Genomic DNA, 26,278 nt, shown 5'->3' with positions numbered 1-26,278 from the left:
CAGTCCAACTATCCATCTGAACAAAGACAGTGCAAATACAATGTTAAGCATAGTTAAATCAACTTAAGTAATTAAAAAAGGCGTTTAAAGGCGACTTTTACTTTTTCATTTCACAGTTTGTGTCTCCCGGGAGAAGTAGAAGTTTGGTCATTTTTTTATAACATAAAACTGGTCTCAAACCTTCATGTGAACTTTCATTTAAAAGGCAGAAGAGGTATTTAAAAAAACAAACATTTTGTGTCTGGTCGTAATTGCCGTCCTTGACAGGAGGTGTCATGTGTCTTATATGTAGGAAGTTATGTTCATGTCTGCCACATGTTTCTCCACTGTTATCAGTATTTTTGGTAACTAACTAGGCCTATAACTAAGTAGTCATTGATTGGTGAAACACATCCTACACCTTTTATGAAACACATCCTACACCTTTTATCTGAACTGCATATACATCACAAACAGTTCAGCAAGCAGCAGAGCTTCTTCAAATTATCTAAATAATTCAATCTGAAAACATCAATTAGCATTTTGTGTGACAAAATATGTTCAAAAGTCCACTTGCAGTTTTTCTTAATCGTTTTAGCACATTTACTGAAACAAACTTGTCAACAATTGTCAAAACTCTAAGTACAATCCTCCCACCAGGTGGTGCATTCAGAACACAACTCCATGTGACCTGCAAAAGGTGATTACTCAATCAAAAGAATTAACTCATGTTTCAAATGTAAATAAAATCATCAAGGAATAAATATTTGTCATCAAAACAAAAGGTTCCTTTATCATTGCTTAGACCAAGACAGTTACCCGCTATATAATATTGTCCAACTGCTAACTTTGAGGCAGCTGAACAGTATTGATGTCAGTCATGGCACACACCATACTTTACAGTAAATTGGACAGCAGTTCCGTTTGGTTGCTCGAAATTGTGAGGAAACTGAAGTGTTCCCCACTTCCTAAGTCTATCCATCTGACAACTTTTACAACAGTATCATATAACTATTATGTATAGAATTTATGAGTGACAGGTTATTGTGATTCCTGGTTGCTCTATTTAGCATGTAGGAAACTTACACAATGAACGTGTGTATAATTGCATTTGAGAGAAATATGATTCACTAGCAATTAAATGCCAACTATTTTGATTGGTGAGACTTACTCAGTGCATTTTGTGCGGAAGCAACTATAAATTACTATAGTCATGTGAACAACTGATCCAATGTTCATATAAATAGTATTATATTTTGACAAAGTTTAATAGTCATTCAACGAGTGAGCCAAAGCGATTGAGGAATAGTTTTGGGGATTTTCAACAGCATTTAGGCCTTTCATCAGCAAACGGACTTACCCAGAGAAGACTGTGATATGCATTTCAGATAAACTAGTAAGCGGACCTTTGAGATTAGATTATTTTTGTACACAAACTGTTGCCAAGAATAAACTGTTGTGTGCAAATTAGCAGTTTATTTTCCTACAGTATACCTGCTGTTTTGTGTGCCAGTGATAGATAGATAGACAGATGCAGAGTATGAAAAATATCTATGCATTTGGTATGTATGCAGAATATAACCACGTACACAGTGTTGGTTATATGTACAGAGTAGGGGTTCAGTATGTGCAAAAATATGAATAACATGCACGTTACAGTACTGTGAGCAGTGCAGTATGAGTGATGATAAATGTGTAATAAAACTTAAAATTCAATTACACTCATCATTTAAGTTTAAAATAATGAGTAAAACAACAGTTCAACTTTGGCTTTTATTGATTTTCTGGCTGCAAAGGACTGGGAAACCTTGTTTTTTAATACCCTATGTTGTGCAACATATCCATGGCAATACAAACATTTGATAAATAGAATCTAACAGTCTGTACCATTAAATCGAGATAAGGAATAATGTTCTAAACAGCTCTTGTTAAATGAGTCATGTGAAAGACTCCTCCTACAGCAGTTAACAGATTGTCTTATGTAAACCACTTCAGCATTAAGACTCATTCAGTTCCTGTTTTGCAGCGCATGCTCTTCTGACTGAGTTAAGGGTCTGTTTTTAAAAAGCCCCAACACAGAAGGATGTGGTCTCTGCATTGTTTCCCTCCACTGGTTTGTCTCAGCTGTGGTTTATCTGGGATGATCTAGGACACTGATAACTGCACATAAAGGTAAGAGCTTTGCCTCTCACTTCACTTTTAATCTCTTTTTATGTTTCAACATATTAGTTGTGTGTATGTTTATCGTATGTCCAATGCCTGTCTCAGGTTGGCCAGAGGCCATTTCATATATTCTCTCTCTAGTAGGAACAAACTGCTGTTGCACAACTTCCATCAGATCTAACTGTTAAATGTTATTCAAGCTCTGCAGATTTCCTGTTCCCCTTCTTTTAAAAGTTGCAGAAAGCTCAGTGCATTCAGAAATACACAGCATCAAAAGTTTTAGTAGTATTTATTAGATTATTGAGCTGCTAAAAAGAGTCTCATTAGAATATTTTTGCGTTGTGTCTTTGTAGTCTAGGGGACAGCAGTACACGTAGCAGTGTCACCTCTTATCCCCCTCTCTTTCCATCCTCCCTCCACTTTAACATGTGCAATTAAAGCAATGAATGCATTTAGATAATCTGAATGTTTTCAAAGCCCCAGCAGAGATCATAATTTTTGCATTGTGGCAGTTGCAGTCACGTTTGCATGGCGGGGCTGGACAATATAGCCTGACAGCATACAATGGGTTAGCACCTGCTTCCTCAGTGGACAATTGATAGGTTTGCTTGCAGAAGCTAGATATGCCGGCAACAGCAGAGCACAGAGCTGCCTGTGTTGCCCTACTGCACATCAGATTTGCTTGTCTGCATGGTTTAATATGTGCATGTAGTCTTTCTGGGCTTTGCAGTTCAGGAATTTTAACTAATTTTTCTGTTCAGCTATCTTGGCTGGATATCATCGAGTTGAGACCAAGACCAGTTCCCCACATTACATGACACACAATAAAATGTGGAACGAGATCATAGGTACTTCTCAAATTGATTTGAAAGATCCACATTCCCATTAAAACACCCACATACAAACATTTTATTCAACACTCCTTTTCCACGCCTACCATTGCAGTCAAGTCCGAGACGAGACCAAGACCATCAAAAAGTGGTCTTAAGACCGGTCTCGAGACCAAGACTCTCAAGTACCACAACACTAATGGTTTCATTAAAAATATCCACATCCTGTGTCAAACACCCACCTGTTCCGATAGAGAGCAAGTGGAAATGAGTTAGCAAGTGACCAGAGAAGTCTAAAGTAAATAATGAAATGGTTGAAATTGCTATAGCTAGCTAGCTAAACAGTTGATTTAGTTAGCTAAAAGTATTTAATCAATGGTGAACTAGCTAACAGTAATGATTCAGAGTCATAGCTAACCAATAAATAGTTAACTAAAAGTAATGGAGTAGCTAACAGTTGAAAGCTAATGGATAAATAGTGAATAAGCGAAAAGAAATGGATATAGTTGAAATATTTACAAGTACTTGGAATTGAACAGTTGAAATAGTTAACTATAGCTCAGATGTACAGATTAATGGTCGAAATAGACAATTCAAATAAATGTTAATGGAGACATGGTTGAAACAACTAGCTTCTGCCAGCTAGATAGTAACAAATGCAAACTCGACCAAACCAACCTAAACACTGACAGTTCAAATGTTTGAAACACATAATGTGACAGTATCCACTTTATACAGTTAACAGTGTCAAAAAACGTCCAGTTTAAAATCCATACTGTACATTTGGTACATGGCTCGTGGTGTTGATGAAGGGGCTGCGGGGAAATGTCACAGCCACTGCTCCATTTCTGTACAGTAATTGTATATTGCAATTTCTCCCCCTGACCCCTCTTAAAAAAGCAGTCAAAGGATTTATTTTTATTTACATTGCATGCTTCCTGGTAGGCCTTTTCCTATTTTGATGGGCTCAGGTGACCCCAGTTTTCCAGTGGTGTCACAGCATATTATTCAACACTGGGCACAGTGACACATCTGCCACAGCTGGGCACAATTACAGCTTCCGTATACACACCCACATCCTGGAGACCAAATATACTTCCAAGGAAAATGTTTCTTCTCATCATGAGGGATGTCTGTTGACTGTCTAATTTGATTTCTTTGTTTAAAATGAATCACAATAGTCACTGAAACAAGCCCTGCCTTGAAAAAATCTGCCTACTTACTTAATTACCCCCAGTGAAACGTTTTATGTGTTTGCAAAATTTTCACTGTGTGGTGGTCAAATGCATGCGCACCCTAACCACAGGTTTTTGTTCCTAACTGTTGTACTCTGTGGGGTTTTGTTGCTTCAGCATATTGTAGTTGAATGATTATTTTATCTGTAGTATAAAACACTTTCTTACTCATCCTTGCATGGTAATATGACTCATAAGGATGGAATAGGAAGTAGTCCTTCTGTAAGATTCATTTCCATCCCACTTTTGAGTCATATGTAATCTGGTGTAAGCAGCTGATTTTAACAATGAAAATGTAGAAGTTGTGGCTGCTGTTTTCGACCAGCTCATCTCCTCATCCCCGGCCCACTCAGACTCACTGGTTTAAATAGGAAGTGGCAGGCTGTATTTTCTGCCCTGGTGTCTTTGCTGTGGACACTTGTGCTTGCATATTTGTCTGTGCGAGTGAACCTTTTAATCTAGACTATGTTTTTTTTGTTTCTGGAAGAGAACAATAATGATTATAAAGTGCAATAACAGGAAGTTTGACTACTGAAGAGACATAATATATTGGTTTACCGGAACACAATAATAGGGTGTGATTCTTGTTGATATTTTTGGACTTCCTGTTGGTTTGTCTGCTGTTTTACTCTGTGGACATTGTGATGCCTCTGCAGAAGAGCATGCAAAAGATGGAGCAGAGCTCGTGCACAGAGGATCGTATCCAGCATGTCCTAGAGCGTTGCCTTTGTGACCTCGGTCTTGATACGCCTGACAAACAACTCTGGAACGGTAAGAGCCATTTCCATGCCTGTCTTTAACGCTAACACAATACAAAAACAACGCTGAAAACATGAACTCCAATAATATAACTTGGGTCCTGTATTTCTGGAGTGAACCTGGATTCATGAGAAAAAGTACAGATGATAGGTTAAAATATATGTTGTATTGTATTGTAATTCCTTACATGCTGCTGTTGAACTTCACTGAAATATTAATTGAATGACAAAGACGTTAACTAGATTTTGAACCTGTTAAATCATCGAAACACACCCAGCTAACCTACTGGGAACATCTTGTCCGTCTCATAGAGACAAATGGGAATTGAAAGCGGTGACACACAGGGCAGTGATGAGTAACAGACAGCATGGGGGAGTAGCATGCTCGTTGATGCAATTTCAGTTTTGAAATACTGAAATAACCTCATTCAGACCTTTTGAAAGTGGCGATATCTGTTTGCTGCCCTTTGGCTTGAATGTTAGTTGTTGACATGTGTATCTTGGAAATAGTACGTTTAATGCCTGTTAGCAGAATGAAACCTAAAAGGAGAAATAAGTGTTTTGTTCAGGTTTTGCGTTTCTGTCTGTTTGACCAGCTGGGCTGTGCATAAACCGCTGGTGTTTGGAGGAACTTGTGAAGAGAGATCCCCACAACTTCCTCATCCTTCTACAGAAAGTACTGAGGAAAACAAATGAGGTCAAGAGCTGAAAAGCCTTATTTCCAAACTGTTCAGTGTAATATTATGAATGACAGCGTGTTTCATTTCAGGATTGGGCTTTTTTCTTTTGTTTTTTTTACAGGTGCTACAGAAGTGTCAGTATGAACTGGTGGTGCCCCTCACTCTCCTGTTCTCCTCAACCCTCATAAAAGTGAGTGGGTGTCATTTATGATCAGAAGAGGAGCAAGACTTCCAGTTTAATTTTTAGGGAGAAGTTTTGGGTATTTATTGCGCATTAAAATATTTCTTCTCTGCCTCTTGCAGGCTCCTCATCTGGCCCCAGACTCTGGCCTGCTGCAGGAGGCCTACCTGTTGTTCCATAGTTTCCTGGCCTGGCCTGAGCCTTGCTGCTCTGCCAGTAAACGCCTGCTGGAAGTCATCCAGCAGGAGCTCAGAGCACCAGGTAGCACTGAACCTCTTATGCACTGCAATGAAATATGCCTAAAATAGGGTTACTTCTCTTCAGATTTTAGAGTAGCTCAACTAATTTTAAAAAAGAAGCAAACAAATGTTGATTTGATTAAAAATACATATCCACTTACTTAAGTCTAAACAGTTAGGTAAATTTAATGAATGGTTAAAATAGATCAAGTTGAAAACAAATGGCTACTCCCACCTCTACTACGAATGCAAACCAAACCAACCTAAACATTGACAGAGAGATGGTTCAATTGTATGTGAAAAACAATTGTAACAATATAATTTTATATATTTAATAGTGTTAAATAACATCCAGTCACAGGACTGTGGGGTACGTTTAAATAAAAGGTTGAGACTTTCTTCATGTATCAGTGTGACCATTTGGGGGTAGTGTTTACCTGCTCAGAGATACTTAAATGTCTGCCTGGTTTTGTTTTAGGTATTTCTTTTCAGAGACTGGTGAGGACAGAGCAAGGTATTTCTCCTGAGATTCACTGCTCCAAAACCATGTGAGTTCATTCAAACTCTAATCCTAGAAAAATGGTATTAAAGCGAGCTGTTTCCATACATCTGAAACGTTGTCATGGCACCTCAAAAACTGCTCTACTTTTATACGTTTGTCTTTATTTTGTTAGAATGGTGTTGTTAGTGAGCGCAGATGAGGACGTCCCTCCAGAGGTCCAGTCTGTGTCCAAGCAGCTGAGTCGCGCCCAGCACGCCAACAGAGACGCCACCACCGTCCTCATCCTGCACGGATTTCAGGCTTCTCTGGGCACCAGACACGACCTGCAGGCACTCCATGCTGCCCTGCAGGTGACTGACCACTGTGTTTTTAGATGCACAATTCCTCTTGTATTTTCTCTCCTAGTTTCTTCCGGAAAAACAAACTTCCTAATGTTCCTCCAGACAAAGGGGCCCGAGGAGCTGGAGCACCTCCTAAAGGCAATGACTGACAGCATGGAGAAAGCAGCCTCTGCGGCAGATCTCATCACAGCCAGACAAGGTCTGCTACACAGCATGGAGAGGCTCAGAGAAAGCCTGGTTGTTCCTACTCTTGCTGATGGCTGCCCAGGTACCGGTAAAAAAAGAAGCGTTACAGAGAAGACAGAGATAGATTAGATTTTTGTAATGAGGAAAAGCAGTTGTTTCCTGTTGGTGTTTAATTGTTTAACCTGCTTTTCAAGATTGTTCTCGATAGTAGTACTTCCTCAATCTGTTCATTACCTCCTCTCATTAGGGGCTGTTGAGACTTTCATGCTGCCCTTCCCCAAATGTCACACATGCTCCTGGGAAAACGACAACTTTGGTATTGTTCAGTTTGAACAACTCTCCAAATGTCTGCTTTATTTAGTAGAGTTCTACCTTTACCTGTTCTCAGATGTCTTCTTCTTTACATTCATGCAGATTTTCTGAATCACATTCTCGCAAGCGACTCCAACCTGGACTCACCTGCAGACTGTTTCCTAAAAACAGAAATGGATGAGCATGAAAATAATGACACCAGTGTTGATGAAGAAGACGAAGTGGAGGGGAACAAAGCGGACCATGAGTCTCAACACCACCGCATCTCCACCGCATCCGCTTCCTCGAGGGACTCCGCGTTTTCCAGCTACTCTCTCTCCTCCAGCTGGTCTGTGGCCTCCACGCTGTCTGGCTCGTCAGGTGTGGAAAGTGACTTCAGTGAGGACACAGCACACGAGGACACGGAGGAAGGACAAGAAAGCCAACCTAAGCTTAGAAAGAAACCCAAAAAGAAGTCCAGATCCATCTTAGGCGTAGAGCGCTTCTCTATGCTTTTCAAGGCTTCCCGCAGCCCGAGCATGTGCCGCCGTGCCCAGAGCATGGGCTACCATGGGGATTATACCAAAGACTTTCAAAGAACTGGGTCCCAGCTCAAACACTCCAGGTCCCTGTCCAGACAAGTTCACCCTCTGCATGCGTCCCCATCTGCACTGGATCCTCTTTCCCCCCAGAAGCATGTGTGCGTCCGCAGGAGGCCAATCTTGAGCTGTGACGACGGCGATGTGGCGGAGGTGCCTACCCTGGTCAAAGTGGTGGTGTTTGGAGGTGACAAAGAGGCTGGCAGGCTGGCCAGGGCGTACAGCGACCTGCAGCAGAAAGAGAGTAAATTCCCCCGACTCACCAAGATGTGCAAACTGCAGTTTTACTTTGTTCCCACCAAAAGGAGAACTCTAGGAAGCCCAGGAGGTGGATACACACTGACCGAAGGGCAGATAGGAAGTTCAAGTAAAGGTGCTGCGTCTGTGGTGAGAACACTGTCACGTGTCAGCTGATTCAGTACTGTAACACTTTATAATAAAGCACCTTTTATGGGTTGCCAGAAGAGAAAAATACGTCTGGCTGATAAGTCGTTAATAAAGTTGCAAATACAGGGTAAGCCATCAATATAGATATTAGGTTATTAAAAATAATTATTCTCACAAAACAACAAAGGTTATGCCATTTGTAATAAATTAACAAGATAATATGATGATAAGTATTTAATAAGTTGTCAATGAATGGGTTTTGGTCTAAATGCACTGCAGCACTTCTCCAGAAGGTCAGAGGTCAAATGATCTGAATGAAATGATGAACTAAGGAGCATAAACAACAACCAGAGAGATTCTTCACAACCTGGCAATCTAAAAGTTAGGCTGCTAGCTTATATATTAAGCTTTAATGAATGTTTCATTACCTCTTAATAAAGCCATTATGGTGCCTTTTTAGAAAGTAGCACATGCCACTGTAATATTGTTTTCATAGACCTGCTAAAAGGAAACATGAAATGTAATTTCTGTATGTGTTTGATTGAGGCATTAACACAGTTATTCTTTGACTCTGACAGGAGTCTAATGGCAGTGTACTGGAGGACAGTACAACTGATATAGCCCAGATGTTGGGCATGATTGACCCCTGGTACGAGCGGAATGTCCTCAGTCTGCTCAGCCTGTCCTCTGATGTCCTCTGTCAGGTACCTTTCATACTGGCAACATTAAGTCAAGAAAGTAGCTTATGTTACAATGTTTTTTGGCACCTAGTTCACTGTCAGAGACAACAAAAGGTAACAGGATGACTTTCTAAATTCAGCATTAATGTAATGACAGAAACCTGCTCACTTCACAGACCTAAATGTCTTCTTGGGGACTGCACTCATTCTGACAATATCAACTACAAAAATATAACACTGCCCCTTGGCCTTCTGTACTTGCTAACCCACACCCTGAATATACAGCTGGCCAATCACAGAGCAGTATAGGCATTTTCATGGCTGCGCTCCATTGACTCTAATGCAAAAGGAGTCATTTTATACCTTTTTTTTGCTGTATTTTTCCAAGATATGGTCAACCACTGTTCCTGGGTGACTTGTAATAATTACATTTACTACCCAGAGAGGTTGAAAGGAGAAGTACGATTTATTCTCTTTCCAAAACCTTAAAGAAATCCAGAAAAATGTAGGCTGTGGATTGTTCCTAATGTAATGTTAGTTAGCTGATGCCAGCTAACTTAACTTTCTACTGAATTTAGGCTAACGTTACATTGCTTTTTAATGGTTGTAATAGTGAATAGAGGCCTACCCAGCTTTACAGGAACATTGTTAATCCTTAATATCATTGTCATTTGTCTCTGTAGTCCGGTGACATTGTGGTTCACTTTTACTCTGTGATCTGTAGGCTCTTAGGCTTAGCTTCTGTCTTTATTTGTTTCACATCAGTTTGAAAGCCTGAATACAAGCTTCAAATGTATAATGCAAACCTCTCTGTCTCCTTTCTGAGGTCGCTTTTTGTAATATTTTCCAAAATTTGACAATATTACTCCAGGGAGTGTAGTTATAGACACTGGCAGCGCCGTGATAAATCGACAGGTCCAACAGTTTGTCGGACTTAACTAAGGGGCGTTGCAAGGGTCAATTGTCAAACAGTCCCTCAAAGTATAACTTTTTTTTTTCTTTTGAGTTATTTACAAACAATAATTACTAATTCAATACTTTTTTTAAAAATACACTAATAACACAAGGAGATCCTTGATATTATACCACTGTAGACAAGAGGCAGGCAACCATGTGATTCTATTACACTAAAGACGCTTAAAAGTGATTATGAAAAAGCCTTTGTCCCACACAAGGTTGATGTTTTCAGAGATTAAATGCTGGTTCAGTACACCACATAGCTCATACCAGGTGTGGATTTGGTAAGAGCTGTGCACGCACATTACGCCCTCATCACGATCTATGTTGTCTGAAATTCCTATGTGTGTTTTCTATGAACCAGACGGCCAGTAAGGAAGGCCACGTGTCAGTCAGCAGTGGCAGCATGGAGAGTCTTCCCCTGCTGGCAGACTTGGTGCTTTATTACTGTAGACATGCAGACCAGCCTGTTCTGGTGCAGCTCTACCAGGCTGAGGTGAGAGGATCACCACACACACACACTCACACTCACACACACACACACACACGCACACTATCTCTCACTTCAATAAATACCTGTGTGAAATGAGTATGAGTTCCTTCCTCCACACAGCTGACCCTGGCTGGAGGAGACAGAAGAAGGGAAGTGTTTATTCACTCTCTGGAGCTCGGGCACACTGCTGGAACCAGAGCCGTTAAGGCCATGGGTGAGTCACACTCTGACAGACGCACCCAGACAGCCACAGCATCAACAGCACCAACAGCATACAGACAAACACACACACACACACATTCTTATGTGTGCTGTCTTTTTTTAGGTGCTGCCAGCAAAAGGTTTGGAATTGATGAAGAACGGGAAGCTGTCCCTTTAACACTAAGTGTTTCCTACAACAAGGTATTGTTCCTGCTTTGACCACAGATTTCCTGCTACACAAAAATACCATGCATATTACAGATCACAGCCTGAGATATTTTTACATCTCTTCCTGTGGCTACATTACAGGTAGCTATCAGTGGGAGGAGTCAGTGGACCCAGACTGAGATGGTTTGCACATCGATAAATCTTCACAAAGACTGCAGAAACCCTGAGCAGCTAGGTGTGTGACAGTCATACAGTGATAGTCCCAGTCTTTTTTTATCATGTGCCAGTATAGATGTCTTTTTTGTCTGCAGTGTGATGTCTGAACAAATCAAATCCTGTCTGTCCAGATTCAAGAATGGAAAGTCTGAAGCTGACAATGACAGAGGTCCTGAAGAGACAATGCTCCAAGTCTAAAAAGGGCTACAACCAGGTAAAGGGGCAGTTTTACATTTAAATAAAAAACACTAAACATAATCTCATGCACACCATCCCATTGAACGCACACCGCTCCCCCTCCTCACTCTTCTTCTCCTTCCACATGCCCTCTGGCAGCACATCTCCATATCAGAGATGAAGGTGGACAAGGTGCAGGTGAACAGTGGTGAAGACGGGACAACATTTGCTGTGTGTCTGGATCAGGATGAGAAGAAGTTCATCCAAAGTGTCACCAGGTACAGCAGAGTGTCATGACTGACTATCGTGTCATTAAATTCAAGTAAAAGTAATGATGTATAAGCAAAATGTACTTGAGTTGGATGGTTTAGTCCAGGAGTTCCCATACTCGGGGTTAGGCCCAATCATAGGGTCAAAACTACAGTATATAAATCTAAAGGGTTGTGAGATGATTATTCGGAGAGGAAAGAATAAAAAACTAAATGCAGCTAAACAAATTTGTTTTGCTTTTCTTGTGAAATACTGCATAATTTGACTCCATGCCTTTTTCATATGTTTTTATGTAAACTTCTAATATTATATAAGTAAATATTAACAACAGCTGTTAAGATAAGTAGGGAGTAAAAATTACAAAACTTCCTTCTGTAATGTAGTGGTGTAGAAGTATAAAGTAACATAAAGTTATGTTTTAGTAAATTAACTTTCCACCACTGCGTTTCTCCTAATGTCAAACACAGTGATGCTGTATCTTCTGTTTCTGCAGGTGTGAGGTGTCTCTGTGCTGTAAACCAGGAAGTAGTTCAGACTGGAGGTCCTACAAGCCGTTGCCCGGCCAAGTCCGGCCTCTGCACCCGTCCTACTGCTCTCTGCTCTGCCTTCCCATCACCTCTTTCTCTGCCTCATATCTCTAACATACTGAGTCCACTGAGGTGATATATAACTTTAAAAAGTTGTAAGCAGGAGAAGTTTGCATTCATTCCTTTCTGGCAGAAAGGCTTTCTGCCTTTCTATTTTCCTAAACCTAACCAAGTAGTCTTGGTGCTGAAACTTAACCAAGTAGTAATGCTCTAGCAGAAAGGCTATCTGACAGAATTCCCTGAGGGCAAACTTCTCCCAATTGCACTAAGGTTGCGTAGAAATAATAAGATAGGAATTTATTGACCCACATTTATTTCAGGTTTGTCCTGTAGCTGATGTCAAGGTGTGTCACATGGTTGTTGTTCAAAGGATTATGTTTTTCTGGCTGAAAGATAAAGCTTTAGGAAGGTTTTAAAAAAGATTAAAACTTGTCGGTGAGCTCTTGAATACATTTAGGAGAAAATGAGTTTTACCAGTGAACTTTTGCTGAAATCTGCAAAAGATGTGCATTCATTGATGTTGGAGAATTTTACAGGGTCTCCCCATCTCAGCAGGGCTTTGATACTCGTCTGTTATGTTAAATATCTGCTGTCAGTAGCATAAAACTGATTACTTGATTACTTTTGTGTACTTTCTGTTGGTACATGATAGAATAAACCCCCTTTTAGAAATGTGTAAATAAGCTATTTATTTTGAAGTGACAGTGCTGAAAACATGTTGTTCAGAATATTTTTCAAAATATACATTTCATTTTGTTACTCTTTGTCATCCAATTGCAATAAAATCATACTTAAGAGAGCCCTGTTTAGTCTTTGTTCTCACTATAAAGACAGTGACCGCCTTTGCTGAACTTCCTTGTATAAATTGCTGAGACTTGTTTCACTCAGACAAGAAATGCAATGTGTCATTGTCACATCACTGGAAGGTAGCAGCAGTGGAGAAAGCTCAAGAGGAAACACATTTCTTCTCTGATTGTTGTGGGGGCAGAAACTACAATGTAAAACCCTGGATTACTGCAGACAGTCTAACTTAGTTTTATTTACAGAAAGGTTGTGTCTCATTTGTTTGATTGTGAAGAGCAGAAACAATGTGTGATCCTACAGGTAAGTGTTTTCATTTCCTCTTAGGCTGTTAGAGATTTCTGTAATACACAAACTTGTTTTGCTGGTTAAAGCTTGGAGTGGTAGTATGCAAACTTGACTGAGGTTGTCACAACAATTGCAAGTGTGATCTTCATTTTTAGCTGATGTGGCTCTCTCAGCTGTGGAGTCCAGCTTGTACAACACCGTCAATGCTCTTCTCAAAGAGATGAACAGCAGAAGTGCTTCGCAGAAAGGTATCTACAACTGAAGGAATATCAGGGCAAATATGTTTTAAATGAAAACAATAATATAGTTAATTGTTAAAAGCATGTCATCTTTATTTAGAAAAAATGAATTCCACTCTCACGTCTTTACAGTAAATATCAGGCTACATTTCATAACATGCCAAGCAGCTCCTTTAAGAGTCTAGAGAATAAAACAAAAAAAAGTATAATTTAGTTTAGCACATTGTAAAAAGGTTATCTCTCTATATTATCATCATGATTTCATTTCAGGAATGCTTAGATGGAGTCTTCAGAAGAAGTTGGAGGGTGATCCATCCTGCAGCGTTTCATTGATCAGAGTGCTGGTTGAAGAGTTGGACAAGAAGCTAAACACGACTGACACGGTTTGCTCTTCAACTCTACTTTCAGATTTCAAAGTCCAGTTTCAAATTTCATGTAGATTTCCAAAAGCTTGGGAGCTTGAAAGAGTTTTTCAAAGCAGCATGCTTTTTTTGGGTTGAGAATGGATATTTGCACAAGCTAATTAAAAAGCAAATTTTAATGTAACTTTTTGTTTCACAACAGATTCATGAAACACGATCCTACATGCACATCATCCCAGTGCTGCACACACTATACTATGTGATCATCCAGGTAAGACACACCTGTGTTGAGTTCTCCACAGTTGTAAATAGATAGAAAATAGATAAAAAGACAAAAAGCTTATCACTGAAGATCAACATTCTATTGAATACGCATTTAGTATTTACTTTGTCATTGTTTTGCTATTTTTGTATTTATCTTTACAGTCTGATGTCATGATTCCTACCAGCCTTTACCAGAAGGTGAATGAGAGTCTGATGAAACTGCTGATATTACCGTCGCCTTACTCGGCTGTGGCCCTAAGCACTCTGAGGAGCATCAAGATGGAAATGGCCACACCAGGTATTTTGCATAAGAGCACACATTTTCAGAAAGTTGAACTTAGCTACACACAATACAGTAGGCTACAGTGTGATACTCTAAAATAAACACTTTTGACAGGCTAACCGTCCCCCTCCTCAGGTTCCTTATATCAGAGGAGAATCATTGCAGAGCAGAACTTGAAGAATGAGCATTTTACCATACAGGAAGAGTAAGTAGGCTTTGTCCTTTGAATGACTGTCAGCTTGTATTAAAATGATGCAGAGTACAGAATCCTGCAAAACAATGAATAAACTATTTTATTACAGCCATAATCCCCTCCTTCCCTGATTGTTGATTTCCTCAAGGGTGTTTGTACTTGCTGACCCAGCTGTGTTCTCTGCTCCGCTGGAAGCAAAAGTAAGAGCACACTTGGAGGTGTCCAGCACGCTCAGGAACGCTTCAACTGTGAAGAAAAATGTGGTGCTACATATGCTGCAGACAGGGTTGGGGACGACCTGCCAAAGCTCCAGACTGGCTCAGGCTCTGGAGGTAGGCACATTTGTGAAGATGTTTCAGAAGAAGTGACAAAGACATTTATTGCCATAGAGGGATGCGGATAACAATGTCTGTTTGTCGGTTGGTCAGTCCCACACTTTGGTCCAGACCAAAACACAAAATGTTTTTACGTATATATATATATATATATATATATATATATATATATATATATATATATATATATATATACAAAAATTCCCCTCTCACCCCTTGAAGGGGGTATCTTAGCTGTTCCTAGGACTGCGCTCTTCTGGACAGAGACCTCTGATTTTTTGTCTGGTTAATATATATATATTTACATTATTACATAAAGTAATTGAAATAGTTTTGACATTCCCATCAGCTTTAGCTGTAGAGTACTTTTCAGCAAATGTTAGCATGCTAACACGCTTAACTAAGATAGTCAACCTGGTAAACATTATGTCTGCTGAATATTAGCAGGTTAGCAAACTTGTTTTGGGGCACACTGCCGTGCTAGTGTTAGAATTGAGCTCAAAGTCTACAGTCTCACAGAGCTGCTAGCATGGCTTTAGACTGTTGTACTTGCTAATGAATGACGCATCACTTCTCACATAAATACATAAATAATATATTTAGCTTCAGTATCTCCCCTTGTAGTTTTTTAAAAAGTAGATCATGTGTCTTTTCTGTATTTCAGGCTTTAGGGCACCAAGTGGTAGAGAAATATTTCCAGGAAGTGGTTCTTCTTGTGGAGCAGAGTATAAAGCATGGTACAGATGGTCGTGCAAACTATTTGAACAAACTACAACACATATACAGAGACATCTTGACTGCCTCTAAAGAAGGTGTGTTTTCTGCTGTTGTAGCACAGATTAGTAAGAACAGAGATAAGGACATTTAAACAGGATTAATGTGTTATCTTTCCGCTTTTTTCTCAGAAATAACCAGGGTAGATGATGGTCAACCTGTGCGTGGCACTGCATTGCCCTTTCCAGAGATCAACTTCCTCTTGTGGAAAGACAAAGAGGATCTAAGTGAGTCAGTCAGACAAACAAAACTAACACTATTTTATATATCTGTTCATAAGAGGTCCAGTCGCTGCAGTAAAGATGTACACTAACTGTATCTTTCCTCAAAGGTAATCTGCTGGTAAACTTTGCCCGGCGATGCTACCCTGACTCCAGTGTTGATGAAGACGTGAAGGACAAAAGAGATTCAGTTCGGTCTGAGGACAGTGGGATTGAGAGAGATCAAAAGGAGTGTGGCTTTGATGACAAAGACAGGCAACTAGTCAGAAATTCTGCATTGGCAGTCAGTCGGAGAAATGCCTTAAAGTCAACAAAGTCAGGACATAGACGGAGACTAGTGAGCAAGAGGACAGAAGAATTTTCCAGAAAGTCTCCTGCCGTTGAAGAAGACAAGAGGCGTCACACAGCACGGATAGTGGTAATGGGGGACGATCGTGTGCTGGGAATACTTACCAATGCTTATCACTCTATTCGGTGAGCAGCTGCATTTCCATTGTGTGTATGTGCCCACTTAAGATTAAGATATTCAGCTTTCCATTAATGTTTTTCATGTAATTCTCTACAGAGAGTCAAAGCGTCTTATTATGACCAAGAAACTGAACCTACAGCTCTACTACATCCCAGTCACTGATGTGTTGCCCGTGCTCCGTTCACCTGTGAGTTTCAGTTAGTCACCCAAAGCTACACTGACTCGTATACACCTCGAAGACTCTATATGACCCTGCAACACCTTATTCCTCATAGGATAGCCCATGTCAGAATGATGGCAGACTGTCTCTTGCATCCTATTTGGGAAGAGTGGATCCATGGTACAACAGCACAGTCAACGGTCTGGGGGCTGCAATCCCCAAACTGGCTGAACCGGTAACCATAGATTTAAACAATCTACACCCATGCTGGGACCTCTGTGAGGCTGCATTTCGGCAATGCTAAATAGCACACTAAATGCTCACAGCGACAATGCTAACATGCTGATGTTTGGCAGTTATGATGTTTGCCATGTTTACTATTTTCATTTAGCATTTTAGGTTGCTAACACTGACTAATTAACAATAGACACAAACCAGCTGAGGCCAACTGAGCGACAGATATTGCCATCCATAGTGCCACGCCATTAGCTTAGCTTAAAACACAAGAGCAGCAGAATGGGTGTTCATATGGTACCTTCTTCCTTCTGTAATGTCTACCACAGCACTCTCATCACAGCCAGCCATCCATGCAAAACCTCTTCCTACTGGACACCCTGTGTTACTACCTTCGCTGTGGGACACAGCCAGTTAACCTGCCGCTCTACTCGGTTAAGGTACAGTGCAGCTGTCATGTGTAGATATTAAAATGTGTTACGCATGCAAATGTTGAAGACTAAGGGCAGCAGAAACGCCACATTATCACAGCAGTAGAAGTGCATTTTGTTAAAGACTTTATGGAGTGTTTCTATATTGTGGTGCTTGATTTGTGCCGCTTTTAGTTAAAGCGGCACAATTATTCTTAATAATAACAAATGATTAAATGTCCTTAAACACCTGTTCACTACTCAACCTTGTTTCAAGCCGCATCAGACAGTTGTTTTCTACTCAGATAAATTCTCTATACACCACCTGACCTGTGCCAAATGGCAGACGAGTTGGTGAATGCAGTTGTACATCCTTATATTTTTATTTGGTGGAGACCAAAAACAGAGTTTAAAAGGAGAGTATATTTTGTACTTTAAGAGAACAGAAGCACGACTTCAACTGAATGCTAATGTTGCTCAATAACACAAGACTTTACAAGACCTTTATAAGGTGAGAAACACATAAACTACTTTTTAAGATTGTTCTGCTGCCTCCTAGTGGCCAAACAAAATAAATTGATGCAGCTTTAAAGGGGCTATATATAGTTTTCAGCGGCCACTAGCGGTGCAAGTCTCAAGTCTCTCGTGGGAGACTTACGTGGGAGACGTATAATGAATGTTGTATCACCTGCTGCGTTCAAACCAGGCTGCTGATAAAGCTGCTTAGCTATAAGGTATTCTGTAACTGTAATCTGTTTTTCACTTACAGAGCACAGCCATGTAATGTGCAATGCAATCAATGACAGCTTATAAACTACTGTAAGTCAACAACCCCCCCATACTCTCAAGCCAGTGTAACATTAACTAAATAAAAGTGTAACATGTAAGTGTTTATGATGAATGGCACAGCATTGCTCATCCACGTGCTCAAACTCATGAGTGAGCAAAATCGGTCACACACAGCTCCACACTCCACATGCTGGAAACTCATGTAAACTCCCACTGCAACGTTACAGTAGTATTTTTATCAGCTTGAGGTTGAACAAAGCTATGCTTGTTACATGATAATGTTACATTGACCGCATTTAGCTGACGTGATGCATCGGTGTTAGCTCGCCAGCTGCTTTTCAATAACTTTTTGTATATCTTTCACCGGAGGCTCAGCAATGTTAGCACAGCTACTGTAAATGTTAGTGAGCTAGACTGAATATTATAATGAGATTGTTGCCACACTTTATAACAGTTAAACCGCAGTAAGTAAGGTTACTGAAGTGAATCTTCCACTTTGTTGTTGTTCTGCGCTGCGCAGCGATTGAGAGATGGAGAAGCTGTGAGTATCTGAGTATTGTCAATAAATCTAAATTGAATGGGTTTAAACCAACTGTGTGTCGGTTTTGTCGGTTCCAAAACAAAGCGGAGGTCTCTCAGTGATTCAAGGCTTTCTGATGTTGACTGTGTTTTCACCCAAAGTTGATCTGATTCTCATTTGGCCTGAAGGGCTCCAGCACATAAAACTTTGTTGTTGGTTCATCCGTGGAGTTTGTGTTGGAGTCTGTGTTTTGCTGGGAGCCGGTCATTTTATGGTTTTAGTGGACTAGATGTTGTTGTGTGTATGGTATAGATTTAACAGACGAGAGGCTCGAGCATGCACTCACAACCTATGGATTCCCCGGAAAATCCAATCCCGAATCTTCACATAGGAATAGGAACACTGGCCATCAGAGGTAAAGAAAACAGCAATTGGATCATTTTTATGTGAGATTACAACCCCATCACACACAGGCAATAAAAAACGTAATTCTTTTAATTGAAAAAACTACATATAGCCCCTTTGAGTAAAGACACCTTTTCCGTTACTGATTGAAATGCAGTGTATTGCAGAGTAGAGTCCTGCCAACTGTGTCAAAACAAAAGTGTCAATAATATATATATATATCGATGCTGCATATGTACTTCTTGGTTTAACTAAATGCAGCATGTGTTTAGATGACCTGCTCCAGCTGTGATGGGAGAGCTGTGGTGAAAGAGGTGTTCGTGTCCCATCTAGAGGCAGACATCCCTGATTTTAGACACCTAAAAGAAAGCAGCTCAAGTATGTTTTCTTTCTGTGTGTGTGTGTGTGTGTGTGTGTGCGTGCGTGTATGCGTGTGTGCGTGTGTGTGTGCGTGCGTGTGTGGGTGTGCGTGTGTGTGCACGTGTGAGAGAGAGAGTGTATGGGTACTGCTACGACTGGGCTAACATTAGCCTATTGCTACATAAAGTGAAGGTGTTGTCTTTGACAGGGAAGCCCTCTTCACGCAGAAGGACTTCAGCAGTGGAAGTCTTTGGGGCAGTCATCTCAGTCAGTTACACAAAGGTACACTCGTTATTAATCGCCCTAATTAATATTGTAAGACTTTCTATTCAGTATTAGCATCAACTGCAGGATTTGGGCTAACTTTTACATCCTCAACAGATCTCTCTAAGCAAACGAGAAGTTGTAAAGGGAGAGGCACCCATGACATGTGGTGTGGTGATTACATCTGAGCCAGCAGCAGTAACATCAGGTTTGCCTTTTGATTTGTATTTATGTTTAGTTGACAGAGGTGAAAAAATTTGGAGTAATCCTTGTCACTTTTTCTAGGTGAGAATTACCTCACTGTCAGGTTCAACAGTTTAAACCCAGTATTCAACACAGTAAGAAGCTTTTTATTTCGACTTGGGAATATAGGCAAATTTGATCATGTTTCATCATAATCGCTATTATTATTTGAAATAATACAGTAGTAATAGTCCTGTAGCTGGACCTTGTTAAGCTTTCTAAACCTTTTCTTTTTTGATTATAGGAGATCCAAACACAAAACATTAGTTTCAGAACGATAGAGCAGCGAACACTCTCAGTGTGCCTGGACAAGGACATTCGCAGGACATACACTGATGTCCAAAGGTCATTAATGACACTGCAACATTTCAATTTCACATGTTCTCTTTCACCTCGAGCAAATTTAAAGTGTGACACGGTGTGCTGTCATTCCTTTACAGGGTAGAAATTTCTCCATGCTTGGACCCAGGATGCAGCATCCAGTCCTGGTTTGATGTCAGCAGCGAGGGAGGGCTGCCGTTGAGCAGATATCTGGACAAAGACCTGTCACTGCCAATCAACACCTTCAGTGGTGTGACCCTCTGAAGGGACATGAGCTGTCTAGTTCATGTGTGCATATAAAACAATAATGCCAATCACAAATTTGGTGTCATTGTTCATTAAGCATTTGTAAGCACCTCATATAAACATTTAATAAATAATTTACACACACTATAATATAATTGTAAATGGCTATTTGGGCCCAATTTGGACATTTTCACTTAGGGGTGTCCTCACTTTTGTTTCCAGCAGTTTAGACGTTAATGGCTGTGTGATGTGTTATTTTGAGGGGACAGTGAATTTACACTATTATACGTACAAGCTGTACACTCATTACTTTAGATTGTAGCAAAGTGTCATTTCTTTAGTGTTGTCACATGAAAAGTTGTAATCAATTATTTACAAAAAAGTGAGGGGTTTACTCACTTTTGTGAGATACTGTTAGTGTTTATAATGTATTTGTCAACAACTTTAACTCATCCTGTTCACCCCTAAGTGAATGTTTGTATAAAATGATAATGAATGACAATATAGTAAAACACAGTTATAATAATTAAAACACTTAAAATGTCCCCAGGTGTGTTTACAAATACATTTTAATGTGTTATAATAATTAATATATGTATTAAATGTGTATATACTGCTTATAATGCTAAAGAAGGGGGTTGAAAATAAAGTGTTTTCCAACATTTTTTATTGAATTCTAAAATGAATTTGTGGTTGTAATGTTAAGCCCTTAAGATACTTTTTATTGTGTTAACTATGTATAATACAAGAACAAAACACATGCTGCATCAGTGACACTAATCCACTGCATGATAATTTGATGCAGTTTGCAATGTGGATGTTTGCATCTAACTACCAGTGTGAAATACCACTTTTACTATGTTGTATTTACTACTACTAAGTATATTAACTCATGTGCTGTTTTTAAGTAGTAGAGTTACTTATACTTGAGTGTTTCCATTTTATGCTGCTTAATACTTCTGCTTTACTACAATTCAAAATTCAAAGGGAAATACTCAATTCCACTCCACTACATTTATTTAACAGCTATAGTTACTAGGTAGTTTTCAGATAAAGGGCAGTCAAAAGATAAGTCATCATAAGCCATGCATCATGCTTAAGCCTGTATAATGTCACCTTTATTGTATCAATGTTTCTTGTACTGCTGCTCATAGGAAAATTAATCTGCTGAGTTGTTAAATTAATTATTGTGACAAATGTCTGAAATGAGGGGGCAGATATAAGGATGAAAACCACGTGACATGAATTCATGATGTGTGTTGAAAATAAACTAACCTTCAACTGAATGTGTTTGTCCTGTGTGAAAGACTTTTATCAGAACAAGGAAAGTTGACATGGACGACGCTTTTCTTTTCAGCGCACCGCATGTGTTTATTATTATTGACTTGTGCTCAGTTTACAAAATATTGCGTTTCAAATCAAGCGAGAGAAGCTGAACTTTTAAAATAATTTTTCATTCTGTTTCATTGGGTGGGTTTTCTTACTGCGACGATCTGCACCTGCACGCACAGAGGCATCCGCACCGTTAGAGGGCGCTGTAGTTGTGTGAATCGCTCCCCAGGTGTAAAACCTTGATACAGTTGAGTTGGTCCACCTGCCAGACGGCTGCAGGTGTTCTCCGCTCCAAACGCAAAAGTAACCAAATCGTGGATGGAATGCAGGATTTCGAGGCGGGAAATGAACGGTAGAAAAGTTTAAAGAACTTTGTGCCAGCAAATGTCAAAAGGTAAATGTTTTAATTTGTGGTTTTTTTGTGTCATCTTACTAACTTGACGTGACGTGGACTTGTACTCCACGTCCTGATATCCTGCAGTGACAGGTGGGTGTTCAGCCTGACAGGTGCTCCTGGTTGTTACAGAACAATACGATGGTTTTATTACTTATGATGATCGTTTTAAAGTTAAGATATTTGTATAGCCTGCCTATTTGTCTGCGCCATTCGGCCAATATCATCTGCGCAAATAAGTTTATATAACGCCGTATCCATACGAGATTTACAAGGAAGTACATGAGCGTATATTCTACTTTTTTAAACACTAGAATGATGAAGGTGACAAGTCAAACAAAACACAATTCAGTGGACAGGAAGCATGACACACTCTGACATATGTGCATTTATTTTACCACAATAACTGCATTGTATGTGTGTGTATATACTGTATATACACAGATGACCACACCATGAGCCTCCAGAACGGCTTCAGTGCTCCTTGCCAAGTCTGTGGAACAAGACAAGATATTCCCTAACCTTTATGTAATCACGTAATGTAATTTAGATCAAGATCTCCTTTGCAAGAGAGACCTGAGTACCACAGAAAACAAACATAGTTAGACACATGATGTTAAAGACGTCACTAAATACATTTGAAGATGAATGTTTATATTATATAATTTGGTTTTATGGTGCTGGTGGTGGAGAGCATTACCTTACACCTACCTGGTTCGAGATCTGCTGACTGTAAATCTTATTCATATTTATATATAAAGATGGGGGACATATCAAAGGGAAAAACCTGAATAAAAGAGTGGAGAAACACCAGCCTTTACGGTCACTCAAAATGGAGAGTGATGAGTTGGCAATCCTTTTTCTTTTATCAGGGAAACTTATCGTCTCTCTGTCTGTTTGAATCCAACCAGGTGCTCTGTGTGAAACCTATCGACAGAGACCGTGAGCTGCGCTGTCATGAAGAGGAACAAGCAGATTGACGTCAAGCGAGCCCTGGCTCTCGCCGGCACCTTTAACTTCCTGTGCTCCTGTGCCGGAGCCTGCCTGCTCCCCTTCCTCACACTGTACTTCAGACAGCTGGGTCTGACCCCTGTGATGACAGGCTTCGTCATGGGAACTAAGCACCTCATAGCGCTGGTCTGGAGCCCCATGACGAGCCTGCTCTCCAAACACTACAACAAGAGGCGAGTGGTGATAAACAGCTCTCTTGTGTGTTCGGTAGCGGTCGCTCTGGTTCTGCTGATCATCCCACCTGCAGATGTGCGCCCACAGACCGCCACCTGCAACATGTCTGATGTGAGCAGCAGTCCAACCCAAAGTCTAGGTGGTAACCTGCTCATGAGCAGCGTTGGACTGACCACATCATCGACTAGTACTCGCCCTATAATCAACACAGCTCTTGTTTCTCAGTCTGGTGTCAGTGATAATAAATCTGCTCCTGTTGTGACCAGCAAACCTTCACTTTATCAGCATGATGATGATGATCATCCTCCGCTGTCACAAGAGAACGTATCAGTGGTGGTCAACGACAGTCTTGCAGAACTGAGCAGTGGAACCGTCCTGCACCAGACCACCGGCCCTGTGGCAACTCCGGTAAGGAATAAGAGATCCATGTTCCAATCAGGGTCAGGAGGAGAAGGAGAAAAGACAGAGGAGAAGGATGGCCATTTTGGCTTTCTGGGCAGCCTGAAGGTGATGGACACTCATCACCAGCTTTTCTTTTTGATACTCATCACTGTGTCAGTGTGGGAGTCTGTGTCAGCCCCGCTGGAGTGGACGGCAGACGACGGCCTGTATGAATATCTAGACTTTGCGGATGCTGCGGACCGCTACAGCAGCATCAAGGTGTGGGGTTTACTCGGAGCAGCGTGCGGTGTTGGAGGAGCGGGGTTGCTGGTCAGTCAGATAAGATGTCTCATAGCCGATCAGACCCCCAGGAGCGCAGTGCATTTCTACTGCTATGCTGGTGTGGCTGCTCTGGCCCTGCCTGTGGCTACCTACCTCCCTCTCTACCTGAATAAGAAGCGAGACCGGGCCAACGGGCTCCTGAAAGCTGCGCAGCTGGTGCGTGGCTCCCCCCGCGCTCTGCTCTGTGCAGTCACCACCCTGCTGGTCGGGGTAGCCAGCTCGGCCGTGGATAACTTCCTCCTGTGGCAGATGCAGGATCACGGGAGCAGCGAGCTGCACATGGGGCTGTCTCTAGCCCTCGGCCTGCTCTCCCAGGCCGCCTTCCCTCTGCTGGCCGGCCAAGTGTCCAAGCTCCTCAGCCCAGGAAAGGTTCTCGCTGTGGGGGCTGCGAGTCTCGGGTTGCAGTGCTTCCATTATTCCTTCCTCTGGGGACCATGGGCTGCACTGCCTGCTCAGGTGTTGAGCTGTTTCAGCAGTGGAGCCCTCTGGTGGGCCGTGAAGGTCCAGTGTGAGGATGTCGCCACGCCGGGGGCTGAGAGGAGTGTGTGGAGGATCTACAGTGCGCTCTCCCTACACCTGGGAAGCGGGTTGGGGAGCTTTGCTGGAGGGTTTGTGGCGCAGAGGTTTGGGCTGACGTGGCTGTTCAGAGGGGTGGCAGTGTGTGTGATGTTGTGGTGTGTGTGTCTGCCTCTGCTCCAGTGGAAAGCCCCTCTCCAGCGCAGGATTAACTATTCTCGCCTTTTGGCGGCTGATGCAAGTGAAGCCAGTGACTCTGAGTCTGAACAGGAGAGAGACTGGCTGGATAAGGCACTGGAAAACGACAGAAGTAATAACAACTATGGACAGAGAATAAACCACTGAAACTACTGAACTCCACATTGTGAGCGTACAAAACACTAAACATAGTGCAGCAGATAGAAGGGATTTACATTCACAAAATCATAGAACATATTAGAATAATTTCTCATCTTATTTCCATCAGTATGGAAATAAGTATTATCAGTCCCCAACAGATTTGCACTCTCAGTTACGCTCATGTCACTCTTTATCATCAAGCAGCATAGGCCAAAACAGGATAATTGATTTCCTACACTGACAGGTTCAATTGAAATTATGCAATTGTTGAGTTTTTACTCTCATTACTGCTCATAACATTTTCCAGAATTCAGTGTTGCGGCATCCCATCTGTCTTGCCGTTTAATTAGTCTGCAAGCGTCTGCTGTACTGGTGGGATTCATCTCTGGGCCACCTGAGCCTTTACAAATGAACATTTGCATAGAGCAAACAAGGCTGCAGGATTATGGGTGGGCAGAAGAAGGACTCACTAACACAAGGGAAGCTCAGCAGCGCAGGTGTCATGACAATAGAAACAGTGACGCCTCTAACTGAAGCCTCTCTCTGTGTAAACACAAGACGTGTGCACAAGGTGAGGCTGAACTGGACTTGTTTCACCAAACCCAGTCTGTTTATCTAGCGCTAAAGCCACTGCAGACTTTGTTTTAGCAATGTAAGATTAGCGTGTTATGCAGGCATGAGCAGATGTGTTTGTTTAATCTGTGTTGCAAAGTGTTTGCCCACCCTGTACCTCATGTCAAATGGCCCATTTTGACCTTTTGGCAAATAAGATAACAAATGCTGTAATTGTATCCAGTGAGGTCAAATTAATACTGAGATAAGTGCTCTTTTATGTGATTTATTTTGTCCCGAAGGTTTTGGTGTCATCAAAGTTTATATGTCTATGTTGATGTGCAAGTCTTCAACCTGTTGCAGACCTGAGTAATGTGAAGACTAAACTAATCCTGCTAAAAGAATCAGCCCCCGTGTATAGCAGGAGCAGCTGAAGTGTGACTCAAGCATTAGCTCCTCTTGAGTATTTGCAATAAATAAATATTCATATGAAGTCAAATCAGCAGCCAGAATTAAATGTTTGCTTTAGATCCGAATCATGTGATTCCAGAGAAATTCCTCCAGACACGAGTCTCTATGCTTTAAACACACTTTGCTGATAGACATAGGCTGCACTACCGGAACATCTGGCGGCATGAAATCAAGTCGTCCCCAGTCGCTTACAACTGAAATCAGTCAGGCGGGATGGAAAATTCATGATGACAGCTCGATTCTCCTGTGGATGGTGCTGTTGTAGTGGTTACAGCGCAGCAGACCATTATAAAGGCAGATGTCTGTTTGATTTTAATCCTTTGGTCTTTTATGTTGTTAATTAAATTGCGTATAGGAAGGATGTCTACGCTTGACTTTCACATGCAGTTTTCTGCTTTGAATCTCATTATTATCTCTTTGTATTGTACATTTATCTGACAGCTTTAGCTGCTCATTACTTTTCAG

At 41.1% G+C, this 26,278-nt stretch overlaps 3 protein-coding genes across 3 annotated transcripts; all 3 read left to right on the top strand.

The window, feature by feature from the left end:
- Window positions 1-4,802: 4,802 nt before the first annotated feature.
- On the top strand, window positions 4,803-12,884 carry LOC123961518 (phosphoinositide 3-kinase regulatory subunit 5-like). The gene is made up of 17 exons (XM_046036990.1): window positions 4,803-4,978; window positions 5,562-5,662; window positions 5,767-5,835; window positions 5,949-6,087; window positions 6,544-6,613; window positions 6,740-6,917; window positions 7,011-7,176; window positions 7,342-7,410; window positions 7,509-8,371; window positions 8,950-9,075; window positions 10,373-10,504; window positions 10,622-10,715; window positions 10,827-10,903; window positions 11,012-11,105; window positions 11,218-11,300; window positions 11,423-11,541; window positions 12,027-12,884. The coding sequence occupies exons 1-17, from the start codon at window positions 4,852-4,854 to the stop codon at window positions 12,172-12,174; spliced, it is 2,655 nt and encodes an 884-aa protein (XP_045892946.1). The 5' UTR covers window positions 4,803-4,851; the 3' UTR covers window positions 12,175-12,884.
- Window positions 12,885-13,144: 260 nt separating this feature from the next.
- On the top strand, window positions 13,145-20,993 carry pik3r6b (phosphoinositide-3-kinase, regulatory subunit 6b). Its single transcript, XM_046031478.1, has 19 exons — window positions 13,145-13,224; window positions 13,365-13,457; window positions 13,719-13,831; window positions 14,013-14,081; window positions 14,237-14,372; window positions 14,493-14,562; window positions 14,699-14,882; window positions 15,550-15,697; window positions 15,791-15,886; window positions 15,991-16,354; window positions 16,446-16,536; window positions 16,625-16,744; window positions 17,073-17,183; window positions 19,140-19,245; window positions 19,436-19,509; window positions 19,609-19,699; window positions 19,777-19,829; window positions 19,979-20,079; window positions 20,175-20,993. The coding sequence occupies exons 1-19, from the start codon at window positions 13,209-13,211 to the stop codon at window positions 20,317-20,319; spliced, it is 2,181 nt and encodes a 726-aa protein (XP_045887434.1). The 5' UTR covers window positions 13,145-13,208; the 3' UTR covers window positions 20,320-20,993.
- An 858-nt stretch (window positions 20,994-21,851) lies between these two features.
- mfsd6l (major facilitator superfamily domain containing 6-like) lies at window positions 21,852-26,049 on the top strand. The gene is made up of 2 exons (XM_046039462.1): window positions 21,852-22,027; window positions 22,939-26,049. The coding sequence occupies exon 2, from the start codon at window positions 22,985-22,987 to the stop codon at window positions 24,794-24,796; it is 1,812 nt and encodes a 603-aa protein (XP_045895418.1). The 5' UTR covers window positions 21,852-22,027; window positions 22,939-22,984; the 3' UTR covers window positions 24,797-26,049.
- Window positions 26,050-26,278: the final 229 nt, after the last annotated feature.

This window comes from Micropterus dolomieu, linkage group LG02, assembly GCF_021292245.1.
Source record: "Micropterus dolomieu isolate WLL.071019.BEF.003 ecotype Adirondacks linkage group LG02, ASM2129224v1, whole genome shotgun sequence".
Classification (NCBI taxonomy): Eukaryota; Metazoa; Chordata; class Actinopteri; order Centrarchiformes; family Centrarchidae; genus Micropterus; species Micropterus dolomieu.
The sequence above is the reverse complement of the archived record's forward strand: the minus strand, read 5'-3'. Positions and strand labels throughout refer to the sequence as shown.

What these genes read in the sequence shown, in the direction of transcription:
- LOC123961518 (XM_046036990.1), top strand. Translation starts at nt 4,852, where the DNA reads ATGCCTCTGCAGAAGAGCATGCAAAAGATGGAGCAGAGCTCGTGCACA. An exon ending in GCAGGAGCTCAGAGCACCAG is followed by an intron (nt 6,088 to 6,543) that starts GTAGCACTGAAC and finishes GTTTTGTTTTAG; the next exon opens with GTATTTCTTTTCAGAGACTG. An exon ending in CTGGGAAAACGACAACTTTG is followed by an intron (nt 7,411 to 7,508) that starts GTATTGTTCAGT and finishes ACATTCATGCAG; the next exon opens with ATTTTCTGAATCACATTCTC.
- mfsd6l (XM_046039462.1), top strand. Translation starts at nt 22,985, where the DNA reads ATGAAGAGGAACAAGCAGATTGACGTCAAGCGAGCCCTGGCTCTCGCC.
- pik3r6b (XM_046031478.1), top strand. An exon ending in GATGGAAATGGCCACACCAG is followed by an intron (nt 14,373 to 14,492) that starts GTATTTTGCATA and finishes CCCCCTCCTCAG; the next exon opens with GTTCCTTATATCAGAGGAGA. An exon ending in GAAAGACAAAGAGGATCTAA is followed by an intron (nt 15,887 to 15,990) that starts GTGAGTCAGTCA and finishes CTTTCCTCAAAG; the next exon opens with GTAATCTGCTGGTAAACTTT.